The 24775-nt window shown below is 40.4% G+C and overlaps 1 protein-coding gene across 2 annotated transcripts; it reads left to right on the top strand.

The window, feature by feature from the left end:
* The first annotated feature begins 418 nt into the window (after positions 1 to 418).
* On the top strand, positions 419 to 22359 carry SMU1 (SMU1 DNA replication regulator and spliceosomal factor). 2 transcript variants are annotated; one of them, XM_043565550.1, is made up of 12 exons: positions 419 to 548; positions 4183 to 4393; positions 6185 to 6337; positions 7579 to 7689; positions 10826 to 10954; positions 12380 to 12499; positions 14267 to 14383; positions 15003 to 15130; positions 15650 to 15776; positions 17765 to 17932; positions 20457 to 20609; positions 21855 to 22359. In XM_043565550.1, the coding sequence occupies exons 1-12, from the start codon at positions 523 to 525 to the stop codon at positions 21951 to 21953; spliced, it is 1542 nt and encodes a 513-aa protein (XP_043421485.1). In that variant the 5' UTR covers positions 419 to 522; the 3' UTR covers positions 21954 to 22359. The 2 variants fall into 2 exon arrangements, with proteins under 2 accessions (XP_043421485.1, XP_043421486.1); XM_043565551.1 differs by lacking the exon at positions 419 to 548 and adding an exon at positions 714 to 930.
* Positions 22360 to 24775: the final 2416 nt, after the last annotated feature.

The raw sequence follows: 24775 nt of genomic DNA, 5'->3' as shown, positions 1-24775 counted from the left end.
ATACTGTAAATAGCTCTTCCCAAGAAGTGGGTATACAAATCCCAACCGTCTCCCGAACTTTCCATAATTAGACTGATTAAACTGTTTTAGCTTCAAAGTCTTATTAGTCTTTTAAATCTATCTTTATTTCTTCTCAATTAACTCTTCCTGCAAATGTTGGCTAGTTTCGATTGTATTCTAAAACACCTCCCAGTCGGGTATTGCAAATTCTATTTTGAAACCTAGTCAACTAATTTCCCTCAAAAGAAAGAAAACTTCCAAACCGGGGCTTCTAAGTAGCTTTCCCCCAGGGAGGAGAGGGGATAAATCTTTTCTTAGCAAGCGCGCAGACACGCACGCCCGATATTCGCTTGAAGCTCCGCCCCTCACGCACTCCACGCCCCTCTGTCGCGCATGCCGTCCCCGGAGCGGACGTCGGACGTCGAGCGGAAGTGGTGTAAGGCGGCCGCCGGAGGTGTCGTTGGTGTGTTGCGCGACTGGGCCTAAGAGTGGAGTGACCTGTGCGCCCGTGAAGATAACGCTATGTCGATCGAAATCGAGTCCTCGGAGTGAGTCCTGCGGTGGCGGAAGTTGGCGAAGTGGCGGGGGCCGGGAGGTGAAGGGTGTGGGGTGTAAGATGCTCAGGGAGAGGCTTCTGAGAGCCTAGGGAGTGGAGGGACATTTCCTGGCCCACAAAGATGCTTCTTGGATCTGGCTACCTCGGAGGCGGGCCCGCAAGAAAGTGGCGGATGAGAAGCCTAAAGCCCCATGGGATACTGCACGGGGCTAGGAGGAAGGATAGGCCTTGAAGATCTGAGTTCTAGCCTTCGCCGACTCTTGGCGCGCGCTGTGACTGATCAAATTGCCCATCCGTTCTGGACTCCAGTCTAATTACCTGCACAAGGGAGCTTGGATTCTAAGCCTTCCTTCTCTCCCGCACCTCCTTAAACAGTATGATTCGTTTCCTCTGTGCTTACATGTCCCCTCAGCTTTGCTCCGCTCAGCACTTACCCAGTATTGTCACTGTTTCTCTAGCCACCCTACTAACCTGTGCAGGCGCCTAGGAGCTCCTTTCCCTTTTAGTCCCACAGCGTAGCACACCGTAGAGGCTCAATTACTGCCTTTGGAATGAATGAGCTATTAACTGTTTTATCAGACGCTATCTGGCGCTGAGTTTTGGTTAGTCGGTGAGTTCTCTGTAGCGACCAAGAGAGAGAATCTGAAGATTGGGGCAGAAGAATGATCGACTTGGAGGGGAAGGGGGCTAATGAGTGACTGAAGAAGGTCTTCAGTGAACTTCCTCAGGACTCCACCTTCTACTTTGCCCTGGCCGACACTTACTAATTAAACCAGCAGACATAACATTTGTGTCCTTAGCCTAAGAAAGGGAGAGGGCTTGTTCTGAAGATCTGCCACGGGAGGAAGGGAGGTTTATTCATTCAACAAATACTGAAGTCTACTATGTACTATTCTAGACCCTGGGAATACAGTACTGAACAAAACACAAACATCCTTGCCTTTAAAGAATGTACATAGTGATAGGGAAGGCAGACAACAGACAAAAACAATAAGTAAAATATGAGACTTAACAGATAGTAATAAGTGTTGTGGAGAAGAATAAAGCAAAGAATAGTGAAAGTGCTGGTAACTAAGACAACTACTAAGTCAGGGCAGGAGTTGGAAAGGGTTCCCTGCTTTGGGGTCTAAATAAATAGTATACACTGACCATTCTCCCATCCTTGGGTTGCTGCGTGTTTTATTGTTATTATTTTTTTAATTAAAAAAATTTTTTTTAATGTTTATTTTTTTTTTCAACATTTTTATTTATTTTTGGGACAGAGAGAGACAGAGCATGAACGGGAGAGGGGCAGAGAGAGAGGGAGACACAGAATCGGAAACAGGCTCCAGGCTCTGAGCCATCAGCCCAGAGCCCGACGCGGGGCTCAAACTCACGGACTGCGAGATCGTGACCTGGCTGAAGTCGGACGCTTAACCGACTGCGCCACCCAGGCGCCCCTTAATGTTTATTTTTGAGAAAGAGCGTGAGTGGGGCAGGGGCAGAGAGGGAGGGAAACAGAATCCGAATCAGGATCCAGGCTCTGAGTTTTCAGCACAGAGCTGGATGTGGGGCTCTAACCTGTGAACCGCAAGATGGTGACCTGAGCCGGTCAGACCCTTAACTGCTTGAGCCACCCAGGTGCCCCCCCCCCCTTTTAATTAAGATTTTAGTTTTAGGTAACCTCTACACCCAGTGTGTGGTTAGAACCCACAACCCCGAGATCAAGAGTCGTACACTCTACTCACTGAGCCAGCCAGATGCCCCTACCATGTTTTTATTATCAATAATAACTACTATTCAGTATTTTCTGTGCTAGTTGCACTGTAAACAGTATAGTCAACCCTTTCACTAGCCCTACAAGGTAGGTATATTTATTAACAGATGAGGAAACAGGCACAGAGATGTTAACTGACTTGCTCAAGGTCACAGTAACTGACAGAACTCTGATTCAAATTCCAGCCTATTGCCAAAGGTTTTAGGTCTTTATGTATTACAGTTGGCCCTTAAATAACATGGGTTTCAACTGCACAGGTCTACTTATCTGAGGATTTTTTATAGTACGGTACTGTAAGTGTATTTTCTCTTCCTTAGGATTTTCTTTGTAACATTTTCAATCAATAAGGCTGGTCAACAGCAGGCTATTAACAGTTAAGTTTTGGGGGAGTTGAAAGTTAAACACAGATTTCTGACCATACAGGGGTCAGTGCCCCTAACCCCTATGTTGTCCAAGAGTCAATTGTACATTGTGTCTGAAGAAAGTAAATTTGATTTGAGGTATGTCACACAGTAGATCTTTACAGGGAGCATGTCTTATTTGGGAGTGCAAATGGAAGTGTGCTAAGGAGGATAGTAGGTACTAGAATAGCAGCGATCTAAACCTCAGTATCTCTTAAGGGGTCATGAGAGAAAAAACTACTACAAGTAGCAGTAATCAGTTTCCTTCTGGAGGAATTTTTAAGAAGAGAGTGTTTGCTTTCCTGTCAGGGATATGTGCTCAAGAGCCACACTGTCAGATTGAACCTTCATTTTTCCATTTATCTCTTTACTTGGTCAAATCCTCATCTATAAAATGGATATAATGGTGATACCTACCTCATAGGCCTGTTTTGAGGAGTAAATGAATCAATGTCTAAAATGCTTGGGACAAAATACATAATAAACATTGGTCATTGTTTTATGTTTATTATTTCTACCTGATAGAGGGAATTGACTAAATTCCAGTCAGAAATCCCTTCCAACTGGGACAGTCTGACCTACTGTATTCTCACTGTCCAGTAGAAATACAGTGTGAGGCACATGTGCTTTTAAAGAAAGAAGGGAAACAGTGTATCACAGCATTGTACAGTGAAGTTTTATAGTCTGTATGAACAGATCTTTCACCAGATTCCTTATTATTAAGTCCAAGAGCAAGAAGTTTTAACTATAAATAACTATATTTAACTATAAATAACTTCTAAGTTTTCTGTCACATGTTGAAAGTGGTTGCTTATTCTCTCAATATTTGGAAATTGCCTGGCTCCTCTTTTACTTGTGAAAGTGAATCCACAATGGTTTTTTTTTTTTTTTTTTTTACATGTCTTAAAAATTTGGTAATAAAGGTGGTGGGTAGGTGTTACTTTGTTTTGCTTTTACATACAGTATATAGTTCTTCTCATTTGTGTTCAAATCCCTAGTGAGAAAATCTCCAATTCATATTTTTTGGTTGTCATTAAAAAAAAGTAGACAAGCATTTAGAGTATGTTGTGTCAATGACTGGACTGGGTTTAAATAGTTCACAACAGTGTACAATATAATCATACAAATTAATAAGAAACTTGGCATAATAAAAAGATCTTGGGTCTTGGAAGGAAGTGTCACCTTGGTACCTTTCTAGCTGACGGTGAGACCCTGGACAAATTATTTCGCCTTTCCAAAACCTAGTTCTTGGATTTCTGGGGTGAAGGTGGGACTGGGTGATCCTCAAGGTCTCTTGTAACTTAGATTCTGTGATTTGGGGAAAGTTATATTTACATGATAAACAAGTGGGAAGTAACTAGTGAAAGGAGGATGGTTGAATAGAAGAGATAAGCTGGGGTGGTCTTTACTGTGTGGCCTCTTTGGTGAGTGAGGATTCCTGAGCTAGGTGACTTGCTTTCTTTTTCCAGTGTGATCCGTCTTATCATGCAGTACCTGAAGGAGAACAGTTTACATCGGGCGTTAGCCACGTTACAGGAAGAGACTACGGTGTCTCTGAATACCGTGGACAGCATTGAGAGTTTTGTGGCTGACATTAATAGTGGCCATTGGGATACTGTTTTACAGGCCATACAATCTCTGAAATTGCCAGACAAAACCCTCATTGACCTCTATGAACAGGTAAGAGGGGAGGTGATGCCAATCCCCTTAAATTGGTTTTTTGTGGGCCCCCTCACTGGGAAGCATTATGAAGCACTGTGGGACTGTAACAGCCCTTAAAACTTACAGTGTCAAGGCTTGAGTGCTACTTTGTATTTTTTTCCTCTTTTTTTTAAAAGCCAAGATTATACTAAATGAAAATTATTTTTTTTATGTTTATTTATTTCTTTTGAGAGAGAGACAGACTGTGCGTGTATGTGTGTGCATGTGCGAGTGGGGTAGGAGCAGAGGGAGAGAGAGAATCCCGAGCAGGCTCCATGCTGTCAATGCAAAGCTGGATGCAGGGCTTAATCTCAGGAACTACGAGATCATGACCTGAGCTGAGATCAAGAGTCATGCTTAACCAACTGAACCACCCAGGTGTTCCTAAATTTATTTTTTAAGTGATCATTAAGTGAACTGTTTTGACACCAACTAGTGTATATTACAATTTAGTTCTGGCACTAACCACCCAGAGTTAGCATACACCCTGCAAGTTAAAGGCTCAGTCCTCTGCAAGATTGCCCTTACTTTAGACACAAGCTGTACTTTTTTGGGGTCTCAGGCCACCCACACTCTTGACCAGCTGGCTGCATATCTGGGGGTCCCTGTGACCCCTTCAGAATTAATAATTCACTAGAATGAGTCCCAGAACTCAGGGAAGTGCTACATTTATGATTATAGTTTTATTATCAAGGATACAGATCAGGACCAGCCAAATGAAGACACATAAAAGAGATCTAGAAGGGTCGTGAATGCTCTCTATGCCTTCTAATGCTCTCTCCCTGTGGAATCAGAGTGTTTCTCTCACCTTGTTTATTAATGTATTCACCAACCAGGAAGCTCTTTTGGGGTTTTTATTGAAATTTCTTTCAACCTTTAGCTCCCCAGCATTCCTTGGAGGTTGGGCTGGCTCAAAGCCTCAATCTTCTGATCACCAGGTTGGTCTTTCGGGCAACCAGCCCTTTCCGTGAGCTGTCGTCTTAGCACAAACTCAGGTGTGATGCAAGGAGCTCATTAATAATGAAGATATTCCTATCACTGGGGAAATTCCCAGGTTTTTAGAAGCTCCGTGCCAGAAAATCAGGACAAAGATCATACCAATTAGTTATTATACATTTGTATGATAACAGAATGGGCTTTCTGGAAATAAGAATATCGTGTTGTTTGAAATAAAAATAGGATAGTTGGTTTGTGTTTATTTATAGTCCACATGAGTTCAGTAATTCCTCAGAGAAAATTTAGCTAACTGGAGAAAGGTTTCTCTGGAGCCCATGGATACATTCTTATCTTTAGCTTTCTTCAGCTTCTATATTCGGAACAAGAAGCCTGAGAGGAGTGGAAATGGGTGGATAAAAATGAAGGATGGAAGTTGAAAGATTGAAGTTACTATTTATGTATGTATGTATGTATGTATGTATGTATGTATGTTAAATTTTTCCGTAGAGATCGAGTGGAAGTGGGGGAGGGACAGAGAGAGAGGGAGACAGAATCTGAAGCAGACTCTAGGCTCTGAGCTGTCAGCACAGCTGACACGGGACTTGAACTCACGAACTATAAGTCAGAGGCTTAACAGAGCAATCCAGGTGCCCTGAAGTTACTACTTATAATTGCTTCAGTTGTCCATCTGAAAATGCTAGTGAAAGAGGAAGGAACATTTCCTAATACTGGAAATCACGTTAGGAGGCCATTTCTGAACCAGAAATTGTACTGAAAAAGAAACAGTACTAAGAGAATGCGATAAAACAGACATTTTCTTTTAATTTTGTCCAGGTTGTTCTGGAATTGATAGAGTTGCGTGAATTGGGGGCTGCAAGGTCACTCCTGAGACAGACTGATCCCATGATCATGTTAAAACAAACACAGCCAGAGCGGTATATTCATTTGGAGAACCTCTTGGCCAGGTCTTATTTTGATCCTCGTGAGGTATGACTAGAAACTCTTTTTAACATTAGAAACAATGTAATGTTTTTTATCATTTTATTGGATGCTGTTTGTGATTTTGATTCAGTTTTTGAAAATGATACTTTTCTGTTTATATGTGTTGGTTGAAATTTACATGTATTAAAGAGAATAATCTTGTTCGGTTTTCTGAGTATTTGAAGGTCTTCCCTCCCCTACACACCCCATTTTAGACGGTTTTATGTCGATAAGTAAAGAAGCAGAAGATTTATTCCTATATAATTTCCACATTAGCCCAAGTACTTATTTGACTCTGAAGTGCTGCCTGACTGCTAGTATATTCACTATGTGTTTGTGTCCCTTGGCCCAACAAGGGCAATTTTCTCTCAACTCTTTTAGTTCTTAGAAAGCTCGTGCTTTTGTCTTAGCCAGTTATGCTTACTTGTAGAGCATGGTGACTCATATTCTTTTCTTTTTCCCAAACTTTATTATATGTATAGTTTCATTGTTTCTCACTCAGCCTTATACTAGTCTAGGAGGGAAAAAAAATTTAATAGGTACTGGATAATGGGGAGTTAGGGTAAACACACAGAAACCATGAGGATAAAGGAAAGAAATTTAGATTACCATCACAGGATTCAGCTTAGAGGTGGTGAAGGACTTCTGGGCTGGGAGTCGTAAATTACCAAAGAATTAGTAAAAGAATCCTCAGCTCTGCAGATTTTTCAGAAAAGTGGAAAAAACAATGCTGGGTTTGATGTGGTTTACTTGTACTCTTCTTGGAAATAATGGTGTGGATTGGCTGACCTCAATTCGCTCCCAGCTCATACTTTTTTTTTTTTTTTTTAATTTTTTTTTCAACATTTTTATTTATTTTTGGGACAGAGAGAGACAGAGCATGAACGGGGAAGGGGCAGAGAGAGAGGGAGACACAGAATCTGAAACAGGCTGCAGGCTCTGAGCCATCAGCCCAGAGCCCGACGCGGGGCTCGAACTCACGGACCGCGAGATCGTGGCCTGGCTGAAGTCGGATGCTTAACCGACTGCGCCACCCAGGCGCCCCGACCAGCTCATACTTTTGAAATGCAAGTGGAGAGAACTGGGAAGTCATCTTAACTAATTAATATAATTAATCCCTTCTTAAACCAGGTTGTTCTTATCTTTTTTTTTTAGTGTTTCTGCTTGGTTATTACTGTTTTTAAATAACCACACTCATATCCTGTGGCTGCTTCTTAGAAATAATACTACTCCCTCTCCTTTTTCAGGCATACCCAGATGGAAGTAGCAAAGAGAAGAGAAGAGCAGCAATTGCCCAGGCCTTAGCTGGGGAGGTCAGCGTGGTGCCTCCATCTCGTCTCATGGCATTGCTGGGACAGGTAATTCAGAGTCTGTGGAACTGAAATTACCCTGAACTCCTGGTACTGTTTCTTCATATAAAGTGTATGTGCAAGCTAAAGAAGTCGGACATCCTAAGAACTGGGGACTAGCGGTAGAGCTGCTTGTACCAACAGCTATGCCATCATGCCAGCCTCCTCTTTTCTGGGAGAAGCAGTAGAGATTACTTTGGAGCATAAACTCTAACGTCAGTTAGAATTAGGGTGACCATAGAATTTATCATTCCATTTGGGATAGTCACTGATCATTGTGCCGGGACACTGTCAAAGGCAAATTGGAACAAATGTTTATTCTGGTTAGAATCCGAGCTTTCTCACTTACCAGCTAATGTGGTTTTTGGCACATTACCTAACTTTTCAGGACTTTTTTTTTTTTTTTAAGTGATCTCTGCACCCACCATGGGGGGCTCAAACATACAACTCCTGAGATCAAGAATTGTGTGTTCCACTGACTGAGCCGGCCAGATGCCTCTCTAACTTTTCTGATTTCATTTACTCATCATGGTATTGTAGTAAGGATTAAATGAGATGATGCATTTAAAGCATTTCCTGTATTGTCTGGCACCTTGTAAACTTTTTTTTTTAACTTTGTTTATTTTTAAAACTTTTTTTTTTAATGTTTATTTATTTTTGAGACAGAGAGAGACAGAGCATGAATGGGGGAGGGTCAGAGAGAGAGGGAGACACAGAATCTGAAACAGGCTCCAGGCTCTGAGCTGTCAGCACAGAGCCCGATGCGGGGCTTGAACTCACGGACCGCGAGATCATGACCTGAGCCGAAATCGGATGCTTAACCAACTGAGCCACCCAAGCACCCCTTTAACTTTGTTTATTTTGAAAAGAAAGAGGGAGGGAGAGCATGCATATGGAAGGGGCAGAGAGAGAGGGAGAGAGAATCCCAAGCAGGCTCTACACCGTCAGTGTAGAGCCCGATGCAGTGCCTGAACTCACAAACTGTGAGATCATGACCTGAGCTGAAGTTGGACACTTAACTGAACTAAGCCACAAAGGTACCCCTGCCTGGCACCTTGTTTTACAATCAGTAAATGGGAGCTGCTTTTGGTGATTTTTTTTTTTTTTTTTTTTTAAGTAGTAATATTACTAACATTGTTGTTACTGAAAGCTACCTAGAGTAAGAGATGTTTATAAATAGCACAAGATGCAAGTGATTAATAATGATATAAATAGCCTCTTTGCAATAAATCTGGGGTACTTTTGAATGAGGGGAAAAGGTCAGATCAGATTCTTCTCCTGTTTTATACGGTATAATTTCAGATAGATTGAAAGTTATGTCAGAAAATAGAAAAACCAGGGGTGCCTGGGTGGCTCAGTCAGTTAAGCATCCGACTTCAGCTCAGGTCATGATCTCATGGTTCATGAGTTTGAGCCCCGCATCGGGCTCTGTGCTGACAGCTCAGAGCCTGGAGCCTGCTTCAGATTCTGTGTCTCCCTCTCTCTCTGCCCCTCCCCTGCTTACACTCTCTGTCTCTCTCTCAAAAATAAAATAAACATTAAAAAATTGAAAAAAAGAAAATAGAAAAACCAGAAAATAATGTATCAAACTTTTTGATAGGGAAGGACTTCCTATATTTAGGGAGTAGGCACCAAGGGAAAGATAAACAAATTTAATCACTTAAGAGTTTAACTTAAGATAGAAAGAAATCTCTAAAGCTATAATCAAAACTAGATTGGGAGAACATTCTTTTTGGCAACTGTAAACAAATACCTGGATCACATCAAAAGCTCACAAATTGATAGGAAAAGTAGTATAAATACAACAGGTAAGAGGGAAGAGAACATGAGTAAACAGTAAACACAAAGAGGAAATTGGGAGTCAAAATGAGAGTTGGCAAATGATACAGCCTAGGACTGTCTCCAAAATCCATGATTTTCCCACTTCCCATATTCAGTCATAAACATTGTTGAAGTTGCAACTTTTTGGGAAAACAGTTTGTCGGTGTGTAGCAAGAGGCTTAACCATTCATATTCTTTTTTTGATTCAATAATTCCTCTTCGAGGAATCTATTCTAAGTGAGTATTATCCCCCAAATAGAAAAGGCCTTATTGTTCAAAAGTGTTGTTGTGGCATTATTATTATTATTATTATTTTTTTTAAGTTTATTTATTTTGAGAGAGAGAGAGAGAGAAAACACACGTCGGGGAGGGGCAGAGAGAGGGTGAGAGAGAGAATCCCAAGCAGGTTCCTCACTGTCAGCACAAAGCCCAATGTGGGGCTCAAACTCATGGACTGTGAGATCATGACCTGAGCTGAAGTCAGATGTTTAACCGACTGAGCCACCCAGGCGCCCTTATGGCAGTATTATTTAGCTGTGTGAAAAATTAGTAGTAGTTGACTGTCCATTAATATATTAATTAAACTGTTAAACATTCACCAGAAAGGGTATATTTGACAGCCATAAATGATAGGTATGTCATTGCATGATCTGATAGGTGAAAACAGAAGAAAATAACATTTTATATAGGGTATAATTACAGTATAATTATGTTAATTAAACACATGTAAAGTGGGAAACACTAGAAGGTATACATAAAATGCTAACTAATGGTGGCTGTATTTGGATGTTGGAACTATGGGAGATTTTTGTTTTCCAAATTTTGTTTATGTTGAGTTGGGGCACCTGGGTGGCTCAGTTGGTTAAGGCATCCAACTCTTGGTTTTGGCTCAGGTCCTGATCTTGTGGTTTATGGTTCTAGCCCCATGTTGGGCTCCTAGCGGATGGCACGGAGCCTGCTTGGGATTCTCCCTCCCGCTCTCTCTCTCTCTCTCTCTCTCTCTCTCTCTCTCTCTCTCTCTCTGCCTTTCTCCTGCTCTCTCTCTCTCAAAATAAATAAGCTTAGAAGTTTATAACAGAAGAGTCAAACCTATAAGAAAATAGATACGGAAATATGGACCTGTTGGCTCTCAGAATTCCCTTCCCCACTGAGATCAGCCTGTCTTCCTGGGACACGCAGAGTCACATAGCTTATGTTATATTTGAATGGCCAAAGATATTTGGGTCTGGATGTTAACCTGATCCTTTCAGGCTTGGCTTTGAGCAATCAGGACTAGATCTTAAAAGATCTGTAGGTTAGATTGCTGTACTTTTTTTTCTCATAGGCACTGAAGTGGCAGCAGCACCAGGGGTTGCTTCCTCCTGGCATGACAATAGATTTGTTCCGAGGCAAAGCAGCTGTCAAAGATGTGGAAGAAGAAAAATTTCCTACCCAACTGAGCAGGCACATTAAGGTAGGATCTTAGATACTCAGCCTTTTTGTAATCATTTGTTGGGGACTCCATGTGTTTGCTCAGCCAAGCCCTGTGCCAGGAGCTTGGGTTTGGGAGCAGAACTCATTCTCCAGCCCTGACAACATTCAGGGTTGCTGCTGGTGACCACTGGGGTCCTGCTGGGGTCTGGCAGTGACACACCTCAGATGTATAACCAAGTGGACATAAATTTGGCAGCTGGCCCATCATCTGCCCTGCACTTCCTCCCAGGAAGCCTTCATTTAGAAGAATGGTTAGCTCTTTGGTTAAGCTTGGAACTAACAATGAACTTTCTGTGCATTTGTCCTGTTCAACATTGGCATTTGCCTGCTACGTGTCAGGCAAAGTACCAGGCGTGGATTGTAAAGTAGGCAAGTGTGGCGTTTGAGGAAAATAATTTTATCATCTCAGGGCCCGTTCTTGTTTTTTTTAATTTGAGACTTTTCTAGGAAAAGGCACAATCAAGTAGTTGCTGCAGTTCCCAGAATTACAAGCATATTTGCTACTTTCGCATCTCCTTTATATTACATTTTCTCTTGGTTTGTGCTCTTAGTGAATTCATGGATTTTAAAATATTTCATGTTCCTCAAATCTGGGACTTTGGCTTAGTGCTTTGAATTTATCTTTCCTGGATTATATATTCTGAATCATATGTAAAGATATCTTTGAGCAGTACCATATTTACCTGCCTGAAGTCTTGAGACAAAAGGAAATCCATTAAAATTATGCTGCTGGGCTAAGATTTTCTTTCATATACATTTTCCTTTGTTGCCATTTAAAATGAAATTCATAATAGAGCTTTTCTTTGTTGTCATCTAATGTTCTGTAGTTTTCGTCTGTTGGGAACATCATTGCTGTAAATGCTCAGGATACATCGCCTAGGCAAATGTTCTGTCACCTTAATTAGTTCTAGAGTTCGTCAGCCGCACATTATCAATTAAATAAAGGTCATGAAAAGAACTAGGATGGAAAATTTGTTTACAAAGTAGTATAGGAAAACAGACATTTATTTTGAAGAAAATGGATTTTTTCCCATATTTGTACAACATTATCTCATTAGGTTGAGTGTGAAAGTTATGCTAATAGTAGCTGCTTCAGGTAAAAACTTACTAAGTTAATAGGATTATTTGTTCTAAGTCCTGTGCTAAAATAGTTTTTTACATCGCTTTGGAAATACCAACTTCACATTAAAAAAACTAGATTCAACTGAGAACCAGACCTAAAACTGGTCAGAGAAAATATATCCATTCTGTGTGTCCAGATACAGAAATGCTCCTCCGATACTCTGTAACATAGGCCAGCCATGACTTTGTGCTAGGGCAGGATTTCGCAAAAGGTTAAAATGAAAATTGTTTTAAAGGTCCACTAGATAAAAATACATCTGTTTCATTGTTTCATTTGAAACAGTTTGGTCAGAAATCACATGTGGAGTGTGCTCGATTTTCTCCAGATGGTCAGTATTTGGTCACTGGGTCTGTTGATGGATTCATTGAAGTCTGGAACTTTACGACTGGAAAAATCAGAAAGGTGAAGTATTTAAAATATATTAACTTTTCTAGTGGGAGAATTATCTAGTTTTGTTTAATTCTGTTATTTTTATAATATAAATTTATCTTTTAAATAATATATACATCTGATACAACATTTTATAAAATAGAAAAGTTACTCAGTAAAGAGTCTTGCTCCAACCCTTGTCCCTCAGCTAGTCAGTTCCCTTCCTTGGACCAGCCAGGGTTATCAGTTTCTTATGTAACCTTCCTGAAATTTCCAGGTATATGTAAGCAATACCTTACATATAAGGTATGTAGCAATACGTTAGCTACATAAGTAGTGTCTAAGTAATTGTACTAATTGTGTGTTCTCTTACTATGAATGAAGTTAAATATCTTTTTATATGTGAGAAGCCAGGAGTATTTCCTGTTCTGTGAAGTCTTCACATCCTTTGCCCATTTTTCTTTTGGATTCTTACTGATTTTTAGGAACTCTTTATAGTTGGAAGAAATCAGTCTCTGTAATATGTATGGCAAATATTTTTCAATTGTGACTTTTTGTCTTTTGACTTTGCCCATCATTTTATAGACTTGAAATTTTTTTGTGTCATCACATTTATCCATCTTTTTCTTCTACAACTTGTAGTGCTTTTCATGTTTTGTATTTTATATTAATTTTTGATCCATCTGGAATTTGTTTAGGGGGATGAAGTTGCTGTAGATTCAACTTAATTTTTTTCCTAAATAGGTATTTATTGACTATATCTACTGGTTTAAAATGTAATCTTTAGGGGCGCCTGGGTGGCGCAGTCGGTTAAGCTTCCGACTTCAGCCAGGTCACGATCTCGCGGTCCGTGAGTTCGAGCCCCGCGTCAGGCTCTGGGCTGATGGCTCAGAGCCTGGAGCCTGTTTCCGATTCTGTGTCTCCCTCTCTCTCTGCCCCTCCCCCGTTCATGCTCTGTCTCTCTCTGTCCCACAAATAAATAAACGTTGAAAAAAAAATTTTTTTTAAATGTAATCTTTACCATAGAGTACTAACTTCCACTCCATGGATAGTGAATTCATGAGTGATTTTCACTTTCTACTTGATATGTTTCCTTATAGTTTGCTTCTTTTTTTTTTTTAAACCATGACACAGTCTTACTTTTTAATTAGGAAAAAATAAAGTTACTTTATTTTGAACAATAAGGATGACAAAGGAAACATCACAAATAAGCAGATTTTAGTCAATACATGGTTTTAGGAAAAGTAGCTGGCAATTTGGAAAAGACATTGCTTTTTCACATCGTGTCTCAAATAAATTCACATGTATTAAAAGTGTACAATATGGGGGCGCTTGGATGGCTTAAGCATCCAACTTTGGCTTGGGTCATGATCTCACAGTTCATGAGTTCAAGCCCCACATCAACCTGTATGGACAGTGTGGAGCCTGCTTGAGATTCTCTTCCTCCCTCTCTTCGCCTTCCCCCACTCATGCTCTCTGTCTCTCTCAAAATAAATAAATAAACTTAAAAAAATGTACACTATGAAATTGTAGGGGGATTTTGCATAGAAAAAAGATCAGTAAGCAAAAAGATGTAGGGTATTATGTTGGAATTTTTTTTACAGTATTACTTTAGGTTGTGTAAAATTATTTATTCCCAGCACTGTCAGTTCATTAGAAACCTGTGTGCATGGCACTAGTATTTGCTTTGGAAATTTAGAGTAGGCACAATCCATTACTCTGCTTTTAGTAAGTTTAGAGATCTGGAATGACTGGAGGTTTTGTGTTATTTTGGTAACTGCTTATCTTTGTTTCCTTTAGGATCTTAAGTACCAGGCCCAGGATAACTTTATGATGATGGATGATGCTGTCCTCTGCATGTGTTTTAGCAGAGATACAGAAATGTTAGCAACTGGGGCCCAAGATGGAAAAATCAAGGTATTTATTAGTGGCAGAAACTTTCACATATAGACATTTTGAAACCTCTGCAATGAGGTAGTGTTTTACATGTGATAGCTTAATAATAGGTATTGTTTGTTGAACATGAAATTTTGCTAATTACTTTTTTTTTGTTTAATTCTAATAAAAACTCTACCTAGGGAGGTTCAGTAATCAGTTTAAAGTCACACATTTTGTAAGCGATAGATTAGGACTTCAGTCCAGATCTGCTCATCACACCTTTTCTGCTGTATCACCCTGGCTCACCTTATATGATGTATTGTACTTTGGGTTATTTTAGGGAATGGGATGCTCTGTATTTGATTAGACGTAGTTTGTATTTAATTGCTGGTGAGACACCCAGGGCTAGATAAAATACAGAAATGGTCTCTGCTTAAGTGAACTTTGAGTCTAAATTTTTGTTAATAATTTACAAGGAAAGAGGCTTAAATTTCAGAGGATTCACTTATTGCACATTGTGAAGCAGACATATTCAGCTATTAGCATGCATTTTTAATGCTTTTTTAGTACATTATTGAGCATTGCATGTTGCTTGATTCTGCAGGCTAGAGTAGGTCACTCTATTTACAAGTTTTTACTTTTTTTTTTTTTAATAAAGGTATGGAAGATTCAGAGTGGACAGTGTTTAAGGAGATTTGAAAGAGCACACAGTAAAGGTGTCACCTGTCTAAGCTTTTCTAAGGATAGCAGCCAGATCCTTAGTGCCTCTTTTGACCAGACAATTAGGTGAGTAAAAGTCCCTACACTGCCCTTACTTGAGTTTGCTATGATGAAGTGCTGGAGGGAGGTACTAGTGATTCCTTATGTTTTCACCAGCATGGTGTTATATGAAGAGTGTGAGGATATGTGAGACCTCATTATTATTTTCTCCATTTGAGTCTACCCAGAAGAGAGATTAGAGAAAGGGATTATAGCAGTGTTTCCTGTTTCTTGAAGTGTGATTTTGGGCTCACCTGCATCAGAATCACCATAGAGGGCATATTACAAATATAGCCAAATCTGTCTCTGAACAGAAGCCAATGGTATTATTGGCATGTTTTCTTGCAGTCTCTGTGCCTAGCTTTTGTTTTGGTTTTGTGTGACATAATGAAAATTATATTGCATACCTAATTGCATAATCCTCTTTGTCCCCATGATATTATAAGTTGAGCTTTTATAATTCTTTGAAAGTATATTCAACATTCGGTCCCAGTTGTAATGTATAGACTATTAATTGTTCTTTTCATATCCTTTTGTTTGTGATAGAATTCATGGTTTAAAATCTGGGAAAACCCTGAAGGAATTTCGTGGCCATTCCTCCTTTGTTAATGAAGCAACTTTTACACAAGATGGACATTATATTATTAGTGCATCCTCTGATGGCACTGTAAAGGTTAAGTATTTGCTCCTGGTTTATTTTGGGGTTTCTGCTTTTGTCCTTTGAAGAGTTTTCAGTGGTGATAATGGTGATGACTGTGATGGAGTAAACTTCTTTACTAGCTGTTTTAGCCATAAATGAGGTGAGTCTGAGACAATAGTAATATTCTCTGGGGAATCCCTATTGAAGGACCCGGAGTTTCAAATCTGCATAATCAAAACATTTATCATATGTAGGAAAAGAGGAAGGGTACGGAGGCCTGGATGTAAGTCATCCCCCATGTATAGTGGTTAAATTGTCTTGTTAAAGGTATGGTTCACCCACAGTAGTCAAGTTTATAAAGTGCTTAGTGACCAGATGAATAAATCTCTTTTTTGTTGCACAGCCTCCCTACCCCAGCCTGGCCCCCCACATTTAGGGGCCTTCCTGACAGCACTTACAGAGGGCAGGAGAGGTGTAGAGTGGAACTAAGCCCTCTCTCAAATACTTACTTATTGTCCTCAGTGCTCAGCTGAAAGTAATGCATCTTCAGTACCTTAAGACATTTAGTTATTTTAATAGCAGGCCTCAATTCCTAGAAACGATGAGAAATCCAAATAGAAATTTGCTGGAGATCTTTGAGACACTCCATTTACATTCTGGACCTGCTTTTAAATTGCCTTATGTAAGTGTGTAGTTTGGCAGAAGACTGAAACGTTATAACACAAATACCTAAAAGACCACCCTCTGAAATTGCTTGTTCTGGCTTGGGAATTGAACCAGAAACCTGAGGATTGGAGAAGTCTTTCTCAGGACGGATGGGGAAATATACAGAGCTCTTAGTACTTAATCATGGGATTTGCCCTCTTTATGCTTTGAATATGGGCCTTACAGTCTGTAAAATGCCAGTGGGAGGTGGCCTATTTAGCTTTGTTTTGTGGTCTTTTCCTTTAGTCCTTCAGTGAGTTGGGTAAGCATCTCACTGACTTTTTGGACAGAAAACACTGGAAGCCTTAGAACTCTTGATCCCTGAAATGTTCATTTTTCTTCTAGGCAGCCAGGCTTTAGAGAGGAGATTAGGGCAGATGATAACTGTGTTTATTATGAAAATAAACACTGTGGCAGTTAATGGGGCAGTAATTTCCTCCTGTTGATGGGTATTCAACATACATTTTTTGCTAAGCTCTGTTGAAAGCACAAAGGAAACACAACATAGTCCATGCCTTTGAGACTTTAAATGTATACACATACATACATACATACACCTCATTGAGTGAGTGGTGTCCAGACAGTGCCATGCAATATTTGGTCCATTCCTTCTCTGAGCACATCTCAGATTTCAATAACTGTGATGTCTGATTTAACCCCTTCAGTTTATAACAGCCCAGAAGGGCAAGGTGAAAAAAAGCATTAGGGTGGGGAACTATTACCAAAAGAGATGCTGGGCTGGGAGAGATAATACGCGTGGCCAAGAGTGGCTTCCACTTTGTGGATCCTCGTGTGTGAGTGTCAACATTGTGGCTTCTATTCAGCAGTTCCAGCTGTACGTTGGAATCATTTGTGCAGCTGTTTAAAAACGGACATGCCTATGTCCTAGACAGCCCTAGAGCTGTCAAATTACAGTCGCAGGATAGGGTTCCAAGCATCTAATTCTAAAAGCCCACATTTGATTTGATGTCCAGAGGAGGCTAGCTTTCCGGTTAACAGTAGCAGGGTTGACACATAGCTAATTTTAAAGATATGTAGTTCAATTAGGAGAATTTTGTAAGAAAAGATAGGTTTTAAAAGGTTTTATTAAATAGCTTTGTGACTTTTGTTGGTACCCATTAATCAGCAAACAGATGGTAACAGCTTACTTACTATGTATATGGCAAAGCTAGGTATTTGATAGGACTAAAAATCAAGAAGCTTTTTTGAGTCAGTTTTATTTGATTTTAGTAATCAAATTTTCATTTTTATAACCCCAAAACTTTAGACATTCTTATACCCAAAAAATGTTTATCCCTTGAATTTTTGTGTCATAGATCTGGAATATGAAGACCACAGAATGTTCAAATACCTTTAAATCTTTGGGCAGCACTGCAGGGACAGATATCACTGTCAACAGTGTGATCCTGCTTCCTAAAAATCCAGAGCACTTCGTGGTGTGCAACAGATCGAATACAGTGGTCATCATGAACATGCAGGGGCAGGTGAGTGCTCCGAAAGTGCCCTTGCACAGATCCTGTGGGTCATTTGCAAATCATTAAGTCTTGGTCCTGGCCCTTCCAGTAACCAAATATGGGTTCACCACTCCAAAAACCTTACATAGTCGACCTGTGAACAACACAGGGGTTAGAGCACCAACCCACTGCACAGTAATCCGCATATTACTTTTGTCTCCCCCCAAAACTTCACTACTAGCCTACTGTTGACTGGAAGCTGTACCAATAACAATTGACTAACACATATTTTGCATGTTTTAATATTATATACTGTAATCTTACAATGTATTGTATTCTTACAATAACATATGCTTAGGGAAAAAATGTTAAGAAAATCATAAGGGAAAATACATTTATAGTACTACACTGTATTTATTTTTTTTTAAAAATCCATGGGGTGCCTGGCTGGCTCAGTCAGAAGAGCATGTGACTCTTAATTTTGGGTTTGAGTTTGAGCTACACATCGAGTGTAGAGATTACTAAAAAAATACTAAATTAAAAAAATCTGGGGCGCCTGGGTGGCTCAGTGTGCTGACAGCTCAGAGCCTGGAGCTTGCTTTGGATTCTGTGTCTCCCTCTCTCTCTGCCTCTTCCCCCACTGGTGTATGTGCTCTCTCTCTCCCTCTCTCTCAAAATAAATAAACATTAAAAAATTTAAAAAAATCTGTGTTTGTAAGTGGACCCGCCCATTCAAACCTTTGTTGTAGATAACAATCCCGGTCTGACTAAGGGAGATACAGTATGTGGGTTACTAATTTGGGATATCTCCTAGTTACCACATGATCTAAGGTGGAACTCTCATAGGAGAAGGGCAACAGTGTCTTCATGATAAGTATTTGTAATCAGGGCACCTGCATGTTTCCCAAGGAACCTCACTTTTGCAGTGCCAACGACATTAGGAGTGTCAAGATTGAGGTCTCAGGTCCTAGGAATGTGTTGTGCTACTGAAATGTTGACTTGGGCCCTTGGGGATCTTGCTGAGCATGGAGAAGAACCAGGGGCTGGTGTCTACAACTCGCTCTCCATTCCATTAGTCCCTGTCACTGATATATTTGTAGTTTAGAAACCATGGTTGAGGGGCACCTGTCTGGCTCAGTCAGAAGAGCATACAGCTTTTGATCTCCGGGTCATGAGTTCAAGCCCCATGTGTGGTGAAGAGATTAAATAAATAAATAAATTGACTGACTTAACTAACACAAAGAGCCCATGGTTGAGATGGCTGGTCTGCAGTATCTACTGGGCCCTTGCATAATAGCTATAGTTGCCCACTTCCTAGGTTCCTGTTTGTATAGGACGAAGAGTGCCTGTGTACCCACCCTTTCCCCTGTGATAACATCTTTCATAATCATAGTACAATTATCAAAACCAGAAAGTTGACATTGATACAATATAATGAACTGAAATACAAACCTTACTTGGATTTCGCTAGTTTTAAATGCATTCATTTTGAGGTGACAAGTTAATAGCTCTATGAAATTTTGTCAGATGTGTAGATTTATGTAACTACCACCACAATCAGAATATAGAACTGTTTCTCCACCCCCAAAGGAACTTCTACATGCTATATACCTTTACAGGTATGTGACAGGCTTCAGGGTAAAATGACTCCATAGACTAAAGAGCAGGGATTGGTAACTTGGGACATATGATTAACTTGAGATAGTTTATCCATGGACCGTTTCCCAGGCCAGAGGATTTATAGTCAAACCTTCCCCCCCATAACCCTAGCCCTGGTAACTATTGATCTGCTTTCCATTATAATGATTTTGTCACTTTGAAAATGGTATAAAAATGGAATCATATGGTATGTAACCTTATAACTTTTCTTTTTTCTAATTTTTTAAATGTTTATTTCTGAGGGAGAGAGTGACAGAATGCGAGCGGGGGAGGGGCAGAGAGAGAGGGCGACACAGAATCTGAAGCAGGCTCCAGGCTCTGAGCTGTCAGCACAGAGCCTGACGTGGGGCTGGAACTCATGAACTGTGAGATCATATAACCTGAGTCGAAGTCAGACAATTAACTGACTCAGCCACCCAGGCGCCCCAACCTTCTAACCTTTTGAGATTGGTTTTTCTCAGCTTGATTTATGGTGATGTGTGTAAAATAGAGCAAGCAAGGTCTTGGAGACAAAGTTCCATCTTGCATGAGGAGAGCACCTCATTCTTTTAGATAGAGGAAATGACAGAGTGTAAGTCCACAGAGCATTGAGAATCGTGATATAGATTTAGAAATTGGGTGGCAATGAATTTGCTTCAGGGTAAAATGACTCCATAGACTAAAGAGCAGGGATTGGTAACTTGGGACATATGATTAACTTGAGATAGTTTATCCATGGACCGTTTCTCAGGCCAGAGGATTTAGCACACAATGAGTGGTATTGGTGATCTAATTATCAATGACCGTAAAACCAGAATGCAAAATAACAGTATAAGGATGTCAGTTAAAACTGCTGCTCTAGAACTGCTGCTAATCCAGATGTTTTGTTTTTGTCTTGGGGTATGGTATGATCTAGATTGTCAGAAGCTTCAGCTCTGGTAAGAGAGAAGGTGGTGATTTTGTTTGCTGTGCCCTATCTCCCCGTGGTGAATGGATCTACTGCGTAGGGGAGGACTTTGTGCTCTATTGTTTCAGCACAGTCACTGGGAAACTGGAGAGAACTTTGACAGTGAGTATTACTGACTTAAGGCCATCTAAAGAAATTTCATTAATACTGGTATCTTTCTGAACTCTGAAGTAAACCTTTTCCAGACTGCTGTAAGTGTGAACTTTGGTATAAAAAATGTAAAAATTCTATCACTAAATAAAATAAAGGGCCCATAAGTAATGGTATGGAATTACCTCCTCTCAGAAGTCATCCTTCAGTGAGCCCTCAGCAAGTGGATAGGATGGGTGTACATAAAGCAGAGAATAAGGAAGGGCTGGTTATAGTAGTCGTATCTTCCCCAGGGGGATCAGACAGTGACAGGTATAGCTAGTTCTCTCCATGTCCTTTCAAAGGCAAATTACTTTTACACTATCCTGTCAATTGATTTATGGTGTATTTAGCAGCTCTGTGTTGTACAAGCCACTATAAGGAGTAAATAATGCCAGTTGCTGTAACAAACAATCCTCACATTTTAGTAGTTTAACACAATGTGAGTTTATTTCTTGTTTCAATGTGATAGTTGGGTAGTTTTCCTCCATTGTTTAGCTGTGTCATTTGGAACATGTGGACTCCAAGGTCTCAGGAGGAGAAAAACTAGCTGGAGGGCTATGCCAGATGTTTTTAAGACTCCCATCTGGAAGTAGCTTATATTACTTTGTTCCTCATTCTTTTTTGGTTAGAATTCACTCACATTGCCACAACCCAAATGCAAGGGGGACAGGGAAAATGTAGTTTTCTGTGGTCCTGGAAGTATAGTGAACATACAAAAAATGATATACATACCATATTAGAATATAATCTCTTGCGTCACATGATTCTTGGCACACTTGCCCTATGAGGCCTCCAGTACAGATCTCAGGTGTGAGCAAAATAATATGAGGTGGAGAGTGTTCTCCAGCTGAGGAGCCTGGAAAATACAAGTTCATGGAGTTGAAGGAATCATTTGGTCTTAGCTACTGTCTTGGCCTAGAATTTACAAAATAGGGATTGGGAGTAGGATCAGCTGTCATGCAAAAGTGACGTGGGACAAAGCATTATTCACACATTATGAAAAACAGTACAAAAATTGGCGAACCAGCAGTGTGATAACCTCATTTGAGTTTTTGGTATGTGTGTTTTAGCCATCCTCAAGGCTGCCTTAGGTTTGATTGCTTTGGTGAGAAGTGAAGCTTCACTCTACCTCCTTTCCATTCAGCTCTGGAAGCCTCTTCAGAGTCACTTTTTTATAGACCTATATCCCCTAAATCAGTGCTTTACTTTTCCCAGGTTCACGAGAAGGATGTGATCGGTATTGCACATCACCCTCATCAGAATCTGATTGCAACCTACAGTGAAGATGGACTTCTAAAGCTCTGGAAACCCTAATTCCACTTTTCTTCAACTCGCTTGAGAGCATGTACTTAAGTGAAGAAATATTCATGTATTGCTTTTTTCTTTCTAGGCTACCTTTTCTAAGCAATTGTCTGAATTAGGCACAAGAATAATTTTGTGAAAATTCATGTTCAAGTAGCAGCTACCCTTTTTATATTTTTTTAAGGTATTCATTTATCTGTTTCTAATTGGGGCGGTTATTTGATGTTTTCAGTAGTCTTCTACCTGGAGAGTGAAATACTGCTGTTTCTAGAAGAGAGTTATACTCTTTGATTATTTGAAATGGTGATTAAGACGTATCTCCTACAGTAAAATTGTAAATAAGTAACTATCCCATATTCAGTAGCTCTTTGCTGGTCCATTCTTTTTAGATGTTAATAAACTTTACACCTTTTTTGGAGCTTTTGTTTTTAAATGTAAATAAGTGCTCATCTAGTTAACATATTTACTAGTTAAGTATGGAGGGTGGGACATAACATTCTAGTCTAGCAGGAAGTCAGTTCCTGTTTAGAAGGATAGACTGAATGTAAAAAGGCCAGGTATTGATAGGATCTCATTTCATTGCCCTCACTGTCCACTCATTCTTCTTAGCTGTGCCTTCTCATGCGTTCTGGCCAACTCCAGAGAACATCATCTTCATCTTCTGGATAGAACTTAGTTGTAGGATCCACTATGAGAATTCCGCTTTGGCATCTCTGAGGGTTTGGCATTGAAAATGTGCTGTTGTTCTGAAGAAAATTAGAAAAGGACCTGAGATTTAGAGAAGTCTTTTTAGGTATGTGCATCCTTACCAGTTAAAAGCCAGTAAAACTCTTGAAAATACTTTGCAAATGGGGTGTCTTTTATGTTTGAACCAAAGATGTATTGAGTGTGCTTATGTTGATGTTGGAGGGGCTGTGCCAGGTGTCATTTCAAGAAAGTGAGACCTTATTTGTGTAGACCTTTTATGCCTCCTTTTAAGTTTAGCACTCATTAGGTACAAATGAGTGGGGAAAGTTTTTTAAATGATTTACATTGTTGGGGCACCTTGGTGGCTCAGTCGGTTAAGTGTCCGACTTGTGGTTTCAGCTCAGGTCATGATCTTGCGGTTTGTGAGTGCGAGCTCCACATCAGGCTCTGCGTTGGCAGTGCAGAGCCTGCTTGGGATTCTCTCCCTCTCTGCCCCTCCCCTGCTCGCTCTCTTTCTCAAAATAAACAAACTTAAAAAAACAAAGTTTTATAGTGTTCTAATTTGCCTTTGAGTGAAATATAGCCTGATCCTTTGCCTGGCACAATAATGCTCAATATTGGCTGAATTAATCCTTGGCAGCACTAAGAAATCCCTCTTCCTCAGTCATATTCCCAAAACTTTTTTTTCCTTTTGCCATTAAACCTGCAGCTTTTTGACAGTGTATGCCATTTTGAGTTAAACATTAGCCATAAATCCATGAATTCAAGTGAATGTAGTTTCACAGCCCAGTGAAAAGTTTTCATGTAAGAAGTTTAAGGTGGAAAGAGGAAACAGCTTGTACTAAGAATCCTTTAGAAATATCTTCAAGAAATTGGGATTTTATATTTAGCCCATGACCTTGTGAATGGTTGAGCAGTACTGTTAAGAATGAGAAACAACAGGCCTAAAGTGGAGTCCCTTGTGCTGGCCTTGTGCTAAGCTCCACACTGGCCAAGATTTAATACCTACCCAAACTGCAGTTTCGGCCTGTCCCAGGACTGTAATCATTAACCAGTGAATCTGGAATTCAGTATTTATGAGGTAATCTACCTGATAGACCCCCTCTGGCCCCCATAGGAAGGTAACCTTGCCTGAAACTTTCCACACTTGTTAGAGATCTCCTTTTCCCACCCCCTTCTGTGTATAAAAGCCTTTTGTTCTGTGCAGTTCTTCAGTGCTCCTGTTAGATGGGATGCTGCTGGATTCATTAACTGCTGAAGTAAGTCAATTGGATCTCAAAATTTACTCAGTTGAATTTTGTTTTTTTAACAGTAACTTTGTGCTCACGAAGAACAAGAATCTAGTTGGTCAGCACATGTTCACTTATTCCTTCTTGGAATTTTATCAAACATCTGTTCTTGTACCTAGTGCTGAAGATGGCTTAGTAAGACCGTTTCCTGTCAGAACAGGGAAGAAATGCCAGCTAAAAGGTGTAATTGAAATGGTGGGATAGGAGAAGGGCACCTGATAATAAGCCCCACTGAGTTAGGAAAGGCTTCCTGAAGTTGACCATAAAAGGACCAGCAGGAGCTGTGGGTAAAGGGGTTTGGTGGTCAAAGTTAGCTGAAGGAGACTTCCAGGCACTGCAGTGTGGGATTCTTGCAATGCATGCAGTGTCTTGGGAGACCAGGTGAAGAGAAGCCTGGATTGAGAGTCATTAAATGTACCTTTTTTCTTAAATGAATTAACATAACAAAAGTAAAAAAAAATTAAGTCTTCCGCCTTTCCCAGGAAACCCTTGTGCAACTGTCTGTAACTTCCTTTTGTACAAACCTAAAAGGTATTTGCACTTACTCTGCACATAGCTTTTCTTATGGGAGGAGCCCCAGGGACTGAAGCTGAGGTGAGAGAAGGGCCACCCTGGCTTCTGGACTCCCATGCCAGCCCGTACCACTGTCCAGCTCTCTGTGAGCTGCTTGAGGGCCTTAGACCCTCTAGGCACACAGTGGGGTCTCTGTGCCCTTGTTCCAGGTCTGGGTAAAGCAGAGCAGTGCTGGAACCTGGCTGGCCTGCATCGTTGGGCTAGGGAGTCTCTGATGAGCTGTGGGTGCTGTGCACTGGCTGGAGCCAACTGTCAGAGGCTGGAGGTGTCTGTCTGATGGTACCA

This window comes from Prionailurus bengalensis, chromosome D4 (assembly GCF_016509475.1).
Source record: "Prionailurus bengalensis isolate Pbe53 chromosome D4, Fcat_Pben_1.1_paternal_pri, whole genome shotgun sequence".
Taxonomy (NCBI): domain Eukaryota; kingdom Metazoa; phylum Chordata; class Mammalia; order Carnivora; family Felidae; genus Prionailurus; species Prionailurus bengalensis.
This window is presented reverse-complemented; position numbering and strand designations above follow the sequence as displayed.